Genomic DNA, 15,474 nt, shown 5'->3' with positions numbered 1-15,474 from the left:
TTTATGAACGTTTATTTAAAAATAATATGTATATAATATAATCGAATCAAAGTAAAAAATAATAAATTTTAGGAACAAAATCTTAACTTCCCTAGGATTACCCAATCCACACTTCTTAACCGGAAGAGCAACTGTTGAGTGGGAATTTTGAACAATAAGTGAATAACAATGGCAGACTATAGTCACTATATCGATGGACATGATTATATGCTGTATTTACCTAATGAACGACTAAAGACGTTCAAAAATTGGCCACTTGGTGAAAACTGTAATTGCACTCCGCAAAAGGTATAGATCTACTGGATTGTAAGGCAAAGTTGAGTGAAAACCTATCAAGCTATTCTTTGGAAATAAATCAAAAAGTTTGACATCATCTTTACTTGATCGAAAGATTGTCATACTCTATGTTCTCTACAACCAACGATTTCATAATTATTTCCCACTGTTTATGTTTTTTGTAGTTGGCTGAAGCAGGATTTCATCACTGTCCTACAGAAGGTGAACCAGATGCAGTGCGATGTTTCTTCTGCATGAAGGAGTTAGATGGATGGGAACCAGATGATGATCCCTGGTGAGAACAACAACAAAAAAATAGACAATATTCACATGCAAAAAATAAATTTACTGAAATAAGAATAATACATTAAACAGATTATTTTAGCTTTACTGGTCAAAAACAAGATGGCCTTGCACGCAATAATCAGGTCCAGCACAATTAATCTCTTGATTTAGCTATATAGCTATATAGCTTGAAAAAGATATACAGCTTTAATAAGCTATTCAAAGTAGCTTAATAAAGCTATTTATGTGCAGTTTTTCAGAAAAATGTTTTTTGTAAGAAACAGACAAAAAGTCACAAGTATTTGACTATTGAAGTATTCATATATGTACTATGGGCTATCAAAACAACAACTGAAATCAAAGATAGTTCTAACATTGCAGCATTTGAATACTTTTAAGCAAAAGATGAATTTCCATTGTTTGAGTAACTGTACACTACCTTGTGTGCATTGAGGCATGGATAAGTATGATTGCGTCTCATTGTACTGAGTTATTACCAATCAATTATCTTGTTGACCACAATTGGCCTCTTTTATAATTTCAATGAAGAAGTAACTGTATCAATTGCTTTATATAGCCCCAAAACTTTTAGAACTTTGAGTACAAAGTCTCTAAAGGAGACACAATTTGATGAGTGATTTTTACATGCATTATTTTCAGAAGAGTTTAAGGTTGAATATTATCACTGCACCAAGGTGCGACTTTTTGTGCATGCTGAGAAAATGACACATTTAAGAATTCAAAAAAGTGTGATAAAATAGCTAAATCAAGCTATTCTTAATAGCTTAATAAAGCTATATCAGGCGCGGATCCAGGAATTGAAGTTAGAGGGGGCGCCAAAAGTAGGCAGGGGGTCTGGGGGCCGCCTTGAGGCCCCCAGTGGGTCCAGGGCGAAGCCCTGGTGGGGGCCCAGGGGCCGAAGCCCCCGGAAGCTCCTGGATTCTAGAGATTTTGTAGAGTAAAAATGCGGTCTACCGAATGGACATTTTTACATTTTCTTGACGAAACTATGATTTATGCTAACTTTGACAATTTTAAGGGGGGGGCGCGCCGGGTGCGCCCCCCCTTAAATCCGCCACTGTATATAGCTAAATCAAGCTATATAGCTAAATCAAGAGATTGTGCTGGACCTGATAATAAACAGGTTGGGACCAATTGCCCAGATGGAAAATAATAATCCCAACAATTAGGATATTATATCCCAAATGGATTATTATATTCCATTTGGACAATTGGTCCTAACCTATTAAAGTGTAGGTTTTCTGTCCCTCTGTTAGGCTATCTTCCAAAATCCTACGCTTGCTGTAGTTTTTTTTATGTTTTACTTAATTTCTCATTTGCCAACTTTATGCTTGATTTTCTAATAACATATAATTAAATTTCAAATTTAAACTTTTTTTGTAGTATTAGAATTTTATCATTTTCAACATAACACTATCAATATCAAGTAACTAAACATGATGAATCAAGATTCAATTGAATTTAGTCACTAAAAAAAGTATTGTAATGAGTAAATCAATTAAATGCTGTAAAAGTAATACAATGCAGTGGTTTCAATTTCACTATGTTTGCAGTCAGAGAATTTTTCGTAAGCAATAAGCCACCATGAATATTGTCACACTAACAATATAGCATTCATATTATCTATACACTTTATTATTTAAAAGCCGGTTTTCCTATTTTGTAGTAGGGAAATATTAATTCATTGAAAATCATAAAATAACCCTGGGTTATAACAATGGCAGAGTTGGTTACTAGATGTATTTGTTTTGAATATTTCACCATAACTTTATTTTAAAAGAATCATTCATACAATTGCAAATATTTAGTAATGAGAAATTCAATGACAGTGAAATTAAAACCACCGTGAAATGTACAAAAATAGAAAATTGTGAACTATTAAACAGAAATTAAAGACGTTTACAGTAAATTGGCTTGGGGACAACTTTTACAGACTACCCAACAGTAAAATATTGATCTCATAATAGACCAGATGCATTTTTTGTTTATTTTGTAATGTGATCTACTGTAAATTTCATGCACCAAGTCCATAGATAACTTCCATCTTTAGCCATATTTTCAAAGTGTTAAAATGAATGTAATTGTTGCAGAAGAGAAGATGGTTTCACCTATAATAAGTTAAATTTAAATTCATAAATTACTCAGGAAATTCACAATTACTTATACTGATACATGTATATGATAGGACTGTTCATATGCCAAGTATGCAAGTATTTAATAGTATTAAATTTACTATTTAGGGCTGAACATGAGAGTCATTCACCAAAATGTCCTTTCCTACTGATTGGCAAGAAATCTATTGCATCTTGGACAGTTGCAGAATTATCAGATCTTCATCAAAAGAGCATGGAAAACAAAATTGTAAGTTTTTCAGAATCCTTAGAACAAGTTAAACAATTTTCCCAAAAAAAAAAAACAAAGATATTTTAAAAGAGACAGAAAATGCACTTTTAATTTAAATCAAGAAATTTTTCTTTTCATTATAGAATAAAATTATGGACATACTGATTGCCACCTACAGAGAGAAGATGAAAACTAAAAGGTTAGAGATCCAGCGGCATTTCAAGAAAAAGTAGTGTCAGTAATTATCCTTACGTTCACATTCTGCCTGATGGATACCCCATGGGTATCCCCATCATTTCTGACATTTTCATTACTATTCAAAATTTTGTTGTAAAAGAACATATTAGAGAGAGAGAGAGAGAGAGAGAGAGGAAGTTGATCAGCTTGTGTATGAGAGTAAAATCAAACTTAAGTACATGTACATTGTTTTTAAATGAATAAAAGATATTTACCTGTTATTATAATATTTTATTTCATTAGGTTAATATTTTATCAGAAGAGTTTGTGTTAAGGTAATGAATGAATTGGGAAGAAGTGACAGGATGAGAAAAGAAAAATTATGCCCAGTATTCGCATGGGACAAGCATAGAAAACCCTAACCACTCATTCTTTTGGTACATGCCTTGTCTAAGCTTAATACAAATTGAATGTTATAAAACTCGTATTTGCCTCTAGATGACAACATATACAGTAATTTTAGAAGGGTTCCACAAACTAGTGCTAGAACAGATTACCATGTGCATTCAGTGTCTCTGAATTTAATAACATTTTTCTAATGATTCTCTTTAGAATCTGATTTTTAATTACTAATGCTGCTTTATGCATGTTTAATGACATGCATATTTTTTGTGGAAAAAAGTGGTAACAGGTAGTAGGCACCAACTGGTTCCTTATCAAAAACATTTCGTCGCCAGTGCAAGTTTTTAGTTGCCAAGGCAAATGTTTCTTAGGCGCCAATTTAAAAACCGATATTAGTCAATATATAGAGACATATCCATTGCTAAATTTTAAACTTTTTTCTGCTCTCTATAAACAAATATTTGAAAATGTTTATAGTTCAGTAATTTGATGATCACCAAGTCAATTTAAAATGGTCGCCACTTTGGCAACTTGTAGGAAAATTTTAGGTGCCAATCATAATTTCTAGGCACCATGGCGACTAAATTAGTCGCCAATTAGAGCCCTGGGTAGCATAACATTTTAGGCAATAATGGCAGCAGTTACTTGTCTTCTCTGATACCAGATGGAGTCATTCAAAGAAACATTACAATACCCTGTACTGAAAAGTCCAGTAACTCATATAAGTAAAAATATATTTATTAATAAACTAACTTACAGGCATATAACATTTCTGTAAATATACAATGTGCTAACTACTTCCACTGTCTCTGATGTTGTAGTTTCTAGGCTTGGTGGATTTCTGGGGACCTTTTCTGGAGGTTTTGGGGGATTTTATAGAGGAGGGTTTGGGTTCAGGTTTAGTTCTCTGGTGTATCGTGGGTTGTTTCCCTTTTACTGTGATTTCATTGGATGAATCTTCATCAGAATATTTTCTTGATTTCTCTGAAATAATTTTAAGTCTGAATCTAATCTGGTAGAAACATGTATAAAAGAGTAAATTTTTAAATACACATCTGTACTAGTAATATTTTGTGCATTTAAAATAAGAACACAGTAAATTCACAAATGCAAGATTTATGAAAAGAATCGGAGGCATTGTCAGTATAAAATTTATTTACCAGAATGAATGTATGAGCACATTATACCAAGAACATACATCAAAATGGAAATTAAAACCAGGAAATCATAGCTTGATTGATGTACCAAAGGTAATTCAACTAACCTGACTTTTCGGGATATCTGGGAGTGGTAAATGGACTAGGAGTGGGGCGGTCTAGCATCCTCCATACCTCCTCTAAAGACTCTCCACCAGCTGAGGACATTGTAACTAATAACTGATCCCTGTCCTCCAGATTTGAGTTCAATGACTGCTCCCTATCATCAAAACTTCTGATAAGTGGCCCCTCTCTACTGAATCGTACAGGACTGATAGGCCTATAAGTGTCATTAAGAGTGTCCTGACTTTCTCTTACAGAATGAACTGGTTGATCTCTGTTAGGACCTAAACAAAATAAAAATTATATATGGTATACATGTATGTGTATTTTTATACCTTTTTGAGTGTGCAGAATATATATGTCTCATGTTGACAGACCTCCATTTCAATGAAAGCAAAAAACACTACACAGAATATTTACTGCACCTGGTGTCTTCTACCTATTCCCACTTTTTAAAAATCTCAATTCCACCTATTCCCACTTGCAAATAACAATAGATGTTTAGATACTAGTTAATTTGTTTTTAAAGTAATTAGACTAATTACGTCCCATCTTAGATTTACCTGTATTTTGTACATTTTAAGACAGAAAATAAATAGATTTATGAAAAAATGATTTATTTCAATTAATATTTTTTAGAAAATAAAAAGTTATTTAAAAATACTTTAATATCTTGATTTTTTTTAACATAAAATATATAGATTCATGAAAAAATGCATTATTAAAATTTTACCTGAGGCTTGAAACATAAAATTTTCAGATTAACAGAGTTCTGAAAATCTGAAATGACAAGACTTTTTCATCAGGTTAGATTTTAATATGAAAGATTTTGCCTAAATAAATGCAGAGGGAGAGTTATTCCCCTTTAATCTCATTTTCTCACCAGCATTAACAACTGAAGAACCTAGTTTTAAAAAACCAACCAATATTAGATGCCCTTTTCAGTATTGAGGGTGGTCTGTATTCCTGGTCAGATTCTGAGTTATTGCTATTTCTGTTCTGTGGCTCTGGAAACTTCTGTGCAAACTGAAGTTGCTGTAAGAAAACAAGGCAATTAATGAATACCTGTATAATAGCAGAATACTCTGCATTCTAAGTGTTGTTTCTGGCCAATTCAGTATCAAACATTAAACAAATAATTGAATGACACTAGATCATTTTTGCATTTGTTAACTTTTCATAGCCTTTCCAATCACTTTAGAGATTTGTTATTTTTAGCAAAGCATGTATATGCAGTAAAACTCAGTTATAAGGAAGTCACTGAGACTTTGGATTTTGCTCCCTTATAAGCAAGATTCTTTATATCTTTATGAGGAATATAGTACAAAGTCTTTTGCAGAAGTCTTCCCTATAATTGAGATTTCTTTATAAGGGAGTTCTTTATAACTTAGTTTGATTGTATCTTTATCTGCTGCTAATGCTCTAAAACTTCTAGTAGATTCAACTTCTTACCTGTTTTGTAAGTTCATATTGCAGTTTCTCGAGTTGGGAGAGTTTGCTGAGGAATTGCTGAGACAGCTGCTGTGACATTTCATTATTGTTCACTTTCTGGGTTGGGAATACAGGCTCTGGTCTGTCTTGCAGTGCTGCTGGTGGTTTAATCCCTAAAATGAAAGTTTGTACATCATGGAAACAGGAGCAGGAATGCATTAGTTGAGATATGATGCTTTACTAATATATGCAGGTGGTTGATCATTGTTCAAGATGTTGTAATAGTGTTTATTTATGTGAGGGGAAAATTGACTCTAGTCAAACAGTAAGCTTAAAACCTAATTAATTTCCCCAGCATGTTAGGAAAATATCCAAGCTCTAAAGACATCTTAAACACAAAATTCATGACCCTGTATTTTACACGATGTGTGATGTTTGTCTGTAAAAAATGCCTTCTTAGCCCCCAGCATAAATAACCACTTTTACATAACATTGCTACTTACCCTCCCTGTTTAACTCAGCACGCAGCTTGTTCCCCATCTCTATAAGCTGCTGTCTCTCCTTGGCAAGCTGAGCTACGTGCTTGGCTGCTAACTTAAGTTTATTCTTTAATTCCTGTACCACAGCACTGTTGTTTGTTGTTGCACTGTCTGTTGTTGATGCCTGAATGACTCCCTTTCTTAAATTCAGTATTTCATCTTGCAGCTGCTGAATGACCAATTCCTGTAAATATAATTACACTAGTACATGTATAAAATATTAAAAAGCCCTCCATCATTTAATTCCCCTACATGTATATCAAATATATGATTTTTCATGTTTCAAATATTTCATTTCAGAATACCTGTGCACCAAAGTTTAACTCTGGTCTTTTTTCTGCAAGCTCTACTTTTAAATTTGATATCTGCAAAACAAAATAAAATAAAGACATTTTCCACTTATATTGACAATACATGTAAAGACATTCGGCAGAAATTAATGTTTGAATTTCAAAAAAGTGAACTTTGTAAAAAAATTAATATATTGCATCCAAATGCTTTCAATGCCAGGAACTGTAGATTTTTTTTCACCTGTTGCTGGAGTGAGGTGACCTCCATGTTTTTTTCTAGAGTTGCTCTGTAGTATTCATCTGCCTCTTTCCGAGCCTCCACCAGCTGAATTTCCAGTTCAGCTACTCGCTGGTTAAGAGCACCTATCTCTGATTGGTCCCGCCTCCTCTGGGCATTCAACTCATATTTCAACTGGTCAATTTCAACCTGTTTCTGTCTTGGCTGCATCATTTCAATAAAAAAGGTAATGAGGATTAGAACTTGATGAGATAATTTATAAAATATATCCTTTTTATTGAAAAAAAAAATTAAGCTAAGGGTGAAAAAAACAAACCTCTTTGTTGAGTTTTTCTACCATGCCTTCTAAGTATTGCATTCTAGCCTGTTGTTTCTTCAACTGGGCAGTCATTTCAATTTTTTCAGATCTCATGGCACCTAAAATAAATCAATCTTGACAATGACCTACCATGATTACTCTATTAAAGTTAGTTGTACATGTACATCCAATCTCAGAGAACAAGTGTGGATACATGCATTCTTATATTCATTAAAATAAAAGCAATCTAGTGTGAATAAAAATAGACTGCTTACCAATCTGGTCATTAAGTGACTGTATATGAGAAAGAACTGCTGAATTGTCCTTGACCTCTGCTAATACTTCCTCTGTCTGTTCTGAGCTAGATGGAGCCACAGGTGGTGCTCTGCCATACTTCCTGTATGTATCCAAATCATGTTCAAGTTCTCTGTTTCTCTTCCGGAGAGCTCTGGCCTCATTTTCTAAGCTTTGAACATATTCTGTCAAGAATCCCAAATATGAAATTAATCTTATTTAATAAATGAGGTGAAAAGCAGAGTTTTTCAATCTATTAATGATTAATATTTACATCAGAAAACTTTTAATTAAGAAAAACATTCTACCATAAACAGAAATAATAAATGCCCATGAGCAAGATGAAAAAAAAGCCTATTACATGCATGCTTGAAAATTTAAATTAATAGTGTCATGCATTTGTATGACTTATAAGACAAAAGTTCTAAAAATAAATATTCAAGTTTTCATCCATCACTCAGTGAAAGATGCTATGCAGACAGTAAAAAAAAAATTCTGAAACAACGAAGATCTTTCCAGACCAGTGTATTAAATAAAAGCCTAACAGAGCACATATGCATAAAACATTAAGTTACATATTTTGCACTTAAGGTACACTGTAAGAACATGTGCATTATACCTATATTTATGTAGATTAAATCTTTTTAGCTTCATCATGTTATTACCTCCAGCTGTTGAAGATGGGTCAGGGTTTTTGTCAGGAGAAGGTAACTCCTGTCCTAAAATTTCCATCTGAGTTCTCATCTCCTTGATGACAGATTTGAGATTCTCATTTTGATCCTTTAGGGACTCTATCTCCTCTGGATCTGCAAACTTCCATACTTTATTAATATCCACCTACAATGGTATTTCAAAAAGATTAAAAAGATTAATTTGCAAAAAAAAATTCAAGATTGAACACCTTTCTGTTAAGACATTGAAACATGCAAAACACACAACTGTGGTGAAATTTGATTAAAAGCTAAATACTGGCACATTACTATATAAAATTCGAATATGTGTGGTTTATGAATTAAGATTTACATTGATATTTTTATTGACTGGAATGCCATGTTTCTTCAGTGTAGCCAGTGCTTGTTCCCTTTCCCTGTGCAGTGCTCTGATCAGAGCCTCTCTCTGGAGAATGTCTCTGTCTCGCTCTTTTACTGTGGCTAAAGCCTGTGTAATAAAAATTACAAATTCTTAAATTTAGTACCTGAAAACATGATCAATCTTAGATATATTTTCCATTACACATACAGCCAAAGCCTAACTGTGAAATACTGGGTTTGTAAAATGATTTGTGTCATTGAATACCATCTCAACATTCAGAAAGTTTATGAACCAATATTGACCTCAATTAGCTGTATATAAGGAGACAAGTATTGATAGATCCAGGCTGGTGAATTTCTTATAAAACATTCACATGTATCTACATTTACATACTTCATCCCTGCTCTTGGTTAGCTTCTTTACAAGGTCCTCAGACTTCTCGTACTGGTTAGATTCCTTCTCCTCAAACCTCCTCTGCCAGTCTAGCTCCAGCTGAGTCCTGCTCCTCTCCGAGGACCTCTCCCTCTCCACGGCTAGGGTCAGGTCCTTCTTATACCTTTATAGGATAAGGATTTAGCAAGTTTAATTTCAGGGCTTATAGGTGCATTATGTCACTGTCCCTCTAAACCCGTTTGAAGGGAATTTGTTCCCTACACTGTCTTGTAAAACTTTGTAACAATACCAGTATGGTATATAAAATTTGTGCAGAGTACAATGTTAATTTAAGTACACAACTTCAGCAATTTTTTCCCCCTAACTAATACATATCTCTTCCACTGGTAGTGCCCATCTTGTTGAAAACAAGATGTGTTTGTGAAACACTGATGCCCCCGTATGGCAGCTTATGGCAAAGGTTAAAGTTTCTCAAATGCAAGTCAAACTCCAGGTCAAGAAATCAAAAATGTTGGTACCCAAAGAAAGGTCTTGTCTCGAGAAATATACTTGTGAAATATTAAGCCCTAGTACAAACCATTGAAAAATCATGGCGAAGGTTAAAGTTTTTTCAAATCAAGTAAAACGGCAAGGTCAAGGCAAATGGTGCCAAAGGGAAGGTCTTGTCACAAGTGATACACATGATCATGAAAAGTGAAAGCCATAGAACCAAACATTCAAATGTTATGGCCAAGGTTTAAATTTTTTAAAAGTAGGTCAAACTCTAGGGTCAAGGTCAATGCCAAAATTGTTGGTATCCTAAGGAAGGACTTGTCACAAGGAATATACATGTGATGTATGAAAGCCCTAACACCAACTGTTCAAAAGTTATGGCCAAGGTTAAAGTTTTTCAAAAGTAGGTCAAACTCTAAGTTCAAGGTCAAAGGGTCAAAGTTGTTGGTATCTAAAGAAAGGTCTTGTCACAAAGAATGCATATGCGAAGTATGAAAGTCCTACATGTAACACCAACTGTTCAAAAGTTATAAACAAGGTTAAAATTTTTCAAAATTAAAGTAGGTCAAACTCCAAGGTCAAAAGGTCAAAGTTGTTGGTATCCAAAGAAAGGTATTTTCACAAGGAGTACATGTGTGAAGTATGAAAGACCTAGCACAAACTGTTCAAAAGTTATGGCCAAGGTTAAAGTTTTATCAACAGTAGGTCAAACTCTAAGGTTAAGGTCAAAGGGTCAAAGATGTTAGTACTGAAGGAAGGTCTTGTCACAAAAAATACACATGTGAAGTTTGAAAGCCTAAGCTCCAACTGTTAAAAAGTTATGGCCAAGGTAAAAGTCTCATAAAATTTTGCAAAAGTGGGTCAAACTCCAAGATCAAGGTCAAAAGGTCAAATATGATGGTACCCAAAGAAAGGTCTTGTCACAAGGAATACACATGTGAAATATAAAAGCCATAGCTCCAACCAATCAAAAGTTATGGGCAAGGTTAAAGTTTTTGCGGACAAACAGACAGACAGCTAGACAGACAGACAGACGGACGGACAGACAGGGCAAAAACTATATGCCCCCGAATCCTCAATTACGGGGGCATAAAAATACCTTAATTGAGATAAGAAATACCAACAATTTAACTAAGGTCTTCACAAGTCATACCATAATTTCTCTGACATATATTCCCATCTACTCCACAAGCCACCAGACTTAACTTTTCAATTAATGAAGATATTAAAATCTGCTCTTAGTCTTAGATTAATCCAATATCATAGCATTGTCTGATCATACCTCTCGATGTCTTGCTTCCTTTGTATAAGTTCTGCCTTTAGTTTTTCTTCGTTCTCTCTCAGCCGCTGCAGATCCACTTCCTTACTGACCTGACTCCTGGAGACATCCACTATCTGTTTCTCCCATCTCTCTTTCTGCTGGTACAGTTCCTCTTGTAATCTAACAAATATCAAAACTTAATCAAATGGGTTTTTTTAAAACCAAACTTCCACACATAGCGAAAGAAGGTCAAAAATATAAATGTCAGTATTTGAGTTAATGGTGGTCCATATATTAAGGTGTCAGAGCAAGTATTTCATCTTTAAAAGAGTTTCATACATTAATTTTCAGTGCTGCTTTCCTTACTTTTCTATCTGTAGATCTTTTTCTTTTTCTAGATCCGCCTTGTTCCACTCTAATTTCCGCATCTCCACTTGGCCGTCCTCCAGCTTTGCCTGCAGTTCTCTGATGTTAGCCTGCAATGACTGCTCCCTCTCAATGTAACCCTCCTTAATCTTAGACAAGGCAGTTTCTTTCTCACGAGCTAATTTATCCAGTTCTGCATGTCTGAAATCAAACCATCATAATCAAATGTTGTATAAATTAAGTTTATGTAACTGAAAACTTAAGATTTTCTATGTAATGTTTGTAAATAATAAATATGTTCTCACTTTCTTTGGAAATCCTCTTTCATCCTATTCATCATTGTTTCCATTTGCTGGGCTTGAATTTCTAATTCAGATATCCTACAACACGTTAAAATAAATATTAGTGAAGTAATGCTTATCAAAAATAAAAATTCAGTTTCAAAAGTTTTGAAATACAAATATTAACTACTCCATCACTGAAATACAATAAACCTAATTGCTGCTAAGACAAACCAGCAACTACAAATTTTATCCCAAGAATCTGTCCATTTAAGAAGAAACCCCCCTCCCCCAATAGAAGAAGCAGTGAAATGTACTAGCGTAAGTACCAGTATGTACCTAGCATCTTTCATAGAGGTGACATCTGCGAGCTCCCATTCCTTTTCCTTGAGCTTTTTCTCGAGCTCTCTGTGACTGTGTTCTACGTCACTTAATTGCTCACTCTCTTTAGCCTGACTGGTTTTCACTATCTCTAATTCTTTTGCCAAAAGTTTTGCCTGTGATAATACACAATGATTATTTTTATTATATGCTTGAGTGTTTTTCTACGAAACAAAGTACATGTATATAACTTTTTTATCTGCATTAATATTATTTGATAAATATACAATTGTCATAAATTTTTGTAAAATAATTTTATGGTCTGGTAAAGTACCTTTAATTCATACTCTAGGACTTTTGCACTCATTTCATCTTTCTGCAGTCTGAATTCATGTTCTCTCTTCTTGAGAGCGTCTTCAAAACCTATGGAAATCAACAGACCTACAGTTAATATTCCCAAGCTTCCAGTAACATAATCAGAAATAATTTAAGCAAAAAAAATTGAAATGGAATATCCTTTATCAAAAAGAAGAAGACCAAGGGAGTAAATTTGATTTTTTTTTTACTAGACTTATTGTCATTTTTTTTTTACACTAGCTAGTATATTTCTTTTTCTTTTCTCTTTTTCCTTTTCTTTTTTTTATCTTTCTTTTTACTATGACTTACTGTAAATCATCCAGGGATTCCTTTTTGTTCCTTTGTTTGTAATTTTGGTTTTTTTTTTTTTTTTAACTGTGACATACAAATTGTCAATTATCCAGGGATTCCTCTTTTTTTCTTTTGTATGTTTGTAATTTTGCTTTAGCTTTTCTTCCCCTCTTACTATAACTTACTAATTGTCAGTTCTCTTTTCTGTGTATCCAAGTCATCCTCCACCTGTTTTAACTGTCGCTGTAAGTTTCTCTTAAAAGTTTCAAACTCTTTTCTCTCTTTATGAATTTCTGAATCTTTTGAGCTGCAAATAACAAAGAAAATTTAGGTAATATTACATAAAACCTTGCTATCAAACTTACGTTTCAACAACACATTGAGATTCTCAATATCTCTATGTACAATAGGCCAACAGGCTTGCGCTTACAAACTTACTGCACAAACAGGACATGGGTGGATTCTCTGCCAAATATGAGCTTGTAATTTTCTTTAGTTACTGAGTCAAGGTCACAATAAATATTTCATGGGGTCTGAGCTAGCCAGAACCTTGGGGACATGAATTTTACAATTGTTGGTAGAGGGGCCATTGCTCATTATAATCAATCAAACAGTTTGTCTGCTACAAGTTTTGGTGTACAAAGTTGCATTGAATTTGGTGATCCAGGCCCCAACCACAATATTCGTAAAATATGTTTCTCTACCTAAGACAATACCATCATGTAAATACAAAAAATTGGTAAAGATCAGTTCAGGAATTCCAGAGAAGGAGCTGAAAGTATTCAAAAGTTTACCACTGGTAGATGAAACACCTCACATGATGTCATAAACAGGACAGACAGGAGAAGATAGAAATAAGACATTAATTCAGTAAGAGAGATAAAATAAAGGAATGTCTAATAATTATACCTAAAAGATAAGGTGCTGATTTTTATTGTTTTTTATGCTTGTCTATACTAACAGGATACAATACCTTTTAAAAGAGTCAATTTCTGCTTGCTTCTCTTTAAGTCTATGTTGATAGTGTTTCTGGAGATCTTCTTGAGCAAGAATTTCTCTATTTATGGTAGATTTGGTGTCATCTAGTTGGATTTTGAGCTCACTAATCTCTGCAGTTTTCAGATTTAACTGTGCTTTTACTTCTACATATAAACAATGAAAACTTATTTGGAATCACTTGAAATAAACATAAAATGTGCCAGTTTCAGCATTAATTTTAAGAGTTTATGTTTCAATAAAATTGTTTATTAAATAAAAAGCTGAACTTTACCAGAAAATGTGACATCATATCTTTCTAATTCTTGGTCTCTTTCCTCTAAAACTTTGAGGTTGTACTTAAAATCCTCTTTAAGTTTTGAGAATTTTGCTCTCTCCTCTTGCAGCTCTTTTTCCTTCCCATTCAATGCTTCTTCCAAAGTTTGAATCCTGATTTAAAAGTGAGGACATAATACTAAACATTGAATCATGAGACTCTGTCACCATTACAATATTTCAAATAGCACTGCCTAAAGAAATGTGTAACAAAAGAGATATTGAGTTTTTTGCAGTAAGTAAGCTAAAATTGGTATTGGAAGCTGTAGATAATACAAGTACCTTATAAAGGCAATAATTATAGGGGGAAAAAATCTGCTTTGAATGGAATAAAGTTCTACCTTAACTCTGTAACTTCTTTCCATTCTCTCTCTTTTTGAGCTGCTAATTCTTTCCAGTTACCCTGCGTGTCCATTTCTATTTATTTTTGTCTGAAAAACAATTTGAATTTGAAAAGCAATTTGATTTCTTATACCAATACTTGGGCCTTATAAAGTAGTCTTAACACTGCTCTATTTATATAAAAATTATTAATAATTTGAACAATTTGTTTTCAAACAGAACAATACATTTCAAAAAGCATTATAATTTTGCATTACTATAAAAACCTTGAAAAATAAACATTTTATTTGGCAATGATTTTTTCCCTTCTTTAAAATTGTGACTATAATGTTGCTGCTATCAATGTGGAGTGTTGCAGTCACAAGGCAAACCAAAATTTTAAAATAATGAACATGTTGATAAATTGAAGAGCCATGAAGGACTATGACAGAAAAACTTTAAGGCTAGTAAGGAAGCCGTTGCAGAATCTTTGTTGCACTAAGTTTTATGGGTTTTACTCAATGAAGTGTACACTACATCAGCAGATTTAAAGTATGAAAGATGTTCTTGTTCTCATAAATCTATGGGAATAAATGAAAAAAAAAAGAAAATATTTTTTTCTTCAAGTCATCTACATGTATCACTGCACAGTAAAGTAATACTCCTGAGTGGGTCCTGCATTTCAACAAAAAAGGAACTAAGACTTGGTAATTAATACATACAGGGTACCAATATTTAAAAAAAAACTTTATCACAGTCTTTGAAAAGTTGAAACAAGGGAAATTTTCCTCCAGTTAAAATGTACATTGATAGAAGCTAAAATTGTACATGTCGGGGCCTGTCAGGTTCACACATATCTGTGCATTTTCCGTTTTCGATGACAACTTATGCCCAAATATTGCTAAATTCAAATGCAATTGTCAAAGTTTTGTTATCTACCTAAGGAAGATTTAATACGCGGACTTTTTAAGCTTGCATTCTGCTTCTCATTCTGCAAACCACCTGTCAAAATTGAAAAGTTGTTATTGTTGGCTTTTGGTTGTCGCAAACGTCTATTCACTCGATTTTGTGAACTGGGTTAATTTACGACTCAAACTGTAAATATTCACACAAAAATCATTCAGTCTATTACTTTTCCCATTCGTAAGTGAGTTGTGCATGTTCATAATATATAATTGAAACGTAACTACTGTAT

General features: G+C 33.5%; 2 protein-coding genes across 2 annotated transcripts; one reads left to right on the top strand and one right to left on the bottom strand.

Annotated features, from left to right (window-relative positions):
* The first annotated feature begins 145 nt into the window (after positions 1–145).
* Positions 146–3,383, top strand: LOC133190307 (baculoviral IAP repeat-containing protein 5-like). Its single transcript, XM_061325851.1, has 4 exons — positions 146–288; positions 462–571; positions 2,823–2,943; positions 3,069–3,383. Exons 1-4 carry the CDS (start codon positions 169–171, stop codon positions 3,156–3,158), a joined length of 441 nt encoding a protein of 146 aa, XP_061181835.1. The 5' UTR covers positions 146–168; the 3' UTR covers positions 3,159–3,383.
* An 843-nt stretch (positions 3,384–4,226) lies between these two features.
* On the bottom strand, positions 4,227–15,312 carry LOC133190305 (coiled-coil domain-containing protein 57-like). Its single transcript, XM_061325850.1, has 22 exons — positions 15,219–15,312; positions 14,300–14,389; positions 13,918–14,072; positions 13,621–13,789; positions 12,833–12,954; positions 12,334–12,422; positions 12,018–12,175; positions 11,703–11,777; positions 11,398–11,598; positions 11,053–11,211; positions 9,279–9,441; positions 8,877–9,011; positions 8,519–8,690; positions 7,835–8,038; positions 7,578–7,678; positions 7,265–7,465; positions 7,039–7,098; positions 6,698–6,917; positions 6,216–6,367; positions 5,687–5,798; positions 4,769–5,047; positions 4,227–4,488 (listed from the first exon to the last, which is right to left on the bottom strand). The coding sequence occupies exons 2-22, from the start codon at positions 14,371–14,373 to the stop codon at positions 4,295–4,297; spliced, it is 3,195 nt and encodes a 1,064-aa protein (XP_061181834.1). The 5' UTR covers positions 14,374–14,389; positions 15,219–15,312; the 3' UTR covers positions 4,227–4,294.
* Positions 15,313–15,474: the final 162 nt, after the last annotated feature.

This window comes from Saccostrea echinata, unplaced genomic scaffold (genome assembly GCF_033153115.1).
Source record: "Saccostrea echinata isolate AGI-Se365-2 ecotype Australia unplaced genomic scaffold, CSIRO_AGI_Sech_v1 ptg000022l, whole genome shotgun sequence".
Lineage (NCBI taxonomy): Eukaryota > Metazoa > Mollusca > Bivalvia > Ostreida > Ostreidae > Saccostrea > Saccostrea echinata.
Note: the sequence above shows the minus strand (reverse complement) of the source record. Positions and strands in the feature narration are given on the sequence as shown.

Coding starts and splice junctions, on each gene's coding strand:
- LOC133190307 (XM_061325851.1), top strand. CDS start 169: ATGGCAGACTATAGTCACTATATCGATGGACATGATTATATGCTGTAT. Junction 289..461: donor GTAATTGCACTCCGCAAAAG/GTATAGATCTAC, acceptor TGTTTTTTGTAG/TTGGCTGAAGCAGGATTTCA. Junction 572..2,822: donor GAACCAGATGATGATCCCTG/GTGAGAACAACA, acceptor TTTACTATTTAG/GGCTGAACATGAGAGTCATT.
- LOC133190305 (XM_061325850.1), bottom strand. CDS start 14,373: ATGGACACGCAGGGTAACTGGAAAGAATTAGCAGCTCAAAAAGAGAGA. Junction 9,442..11,052: donor AGGAAGCAAGACATCGAGAG/GTATGATCAGAC, acceptor TATCCTATAAAG/GTATAAGAAGGACCTGACCC. Junction 7,099..7,264: donor TCACCTCACTCCAGCAACAG/GTGAAAAAAAAT, acceptor TTTGTTTTGCAG/ATATCAAATTTAAAAGTAGA.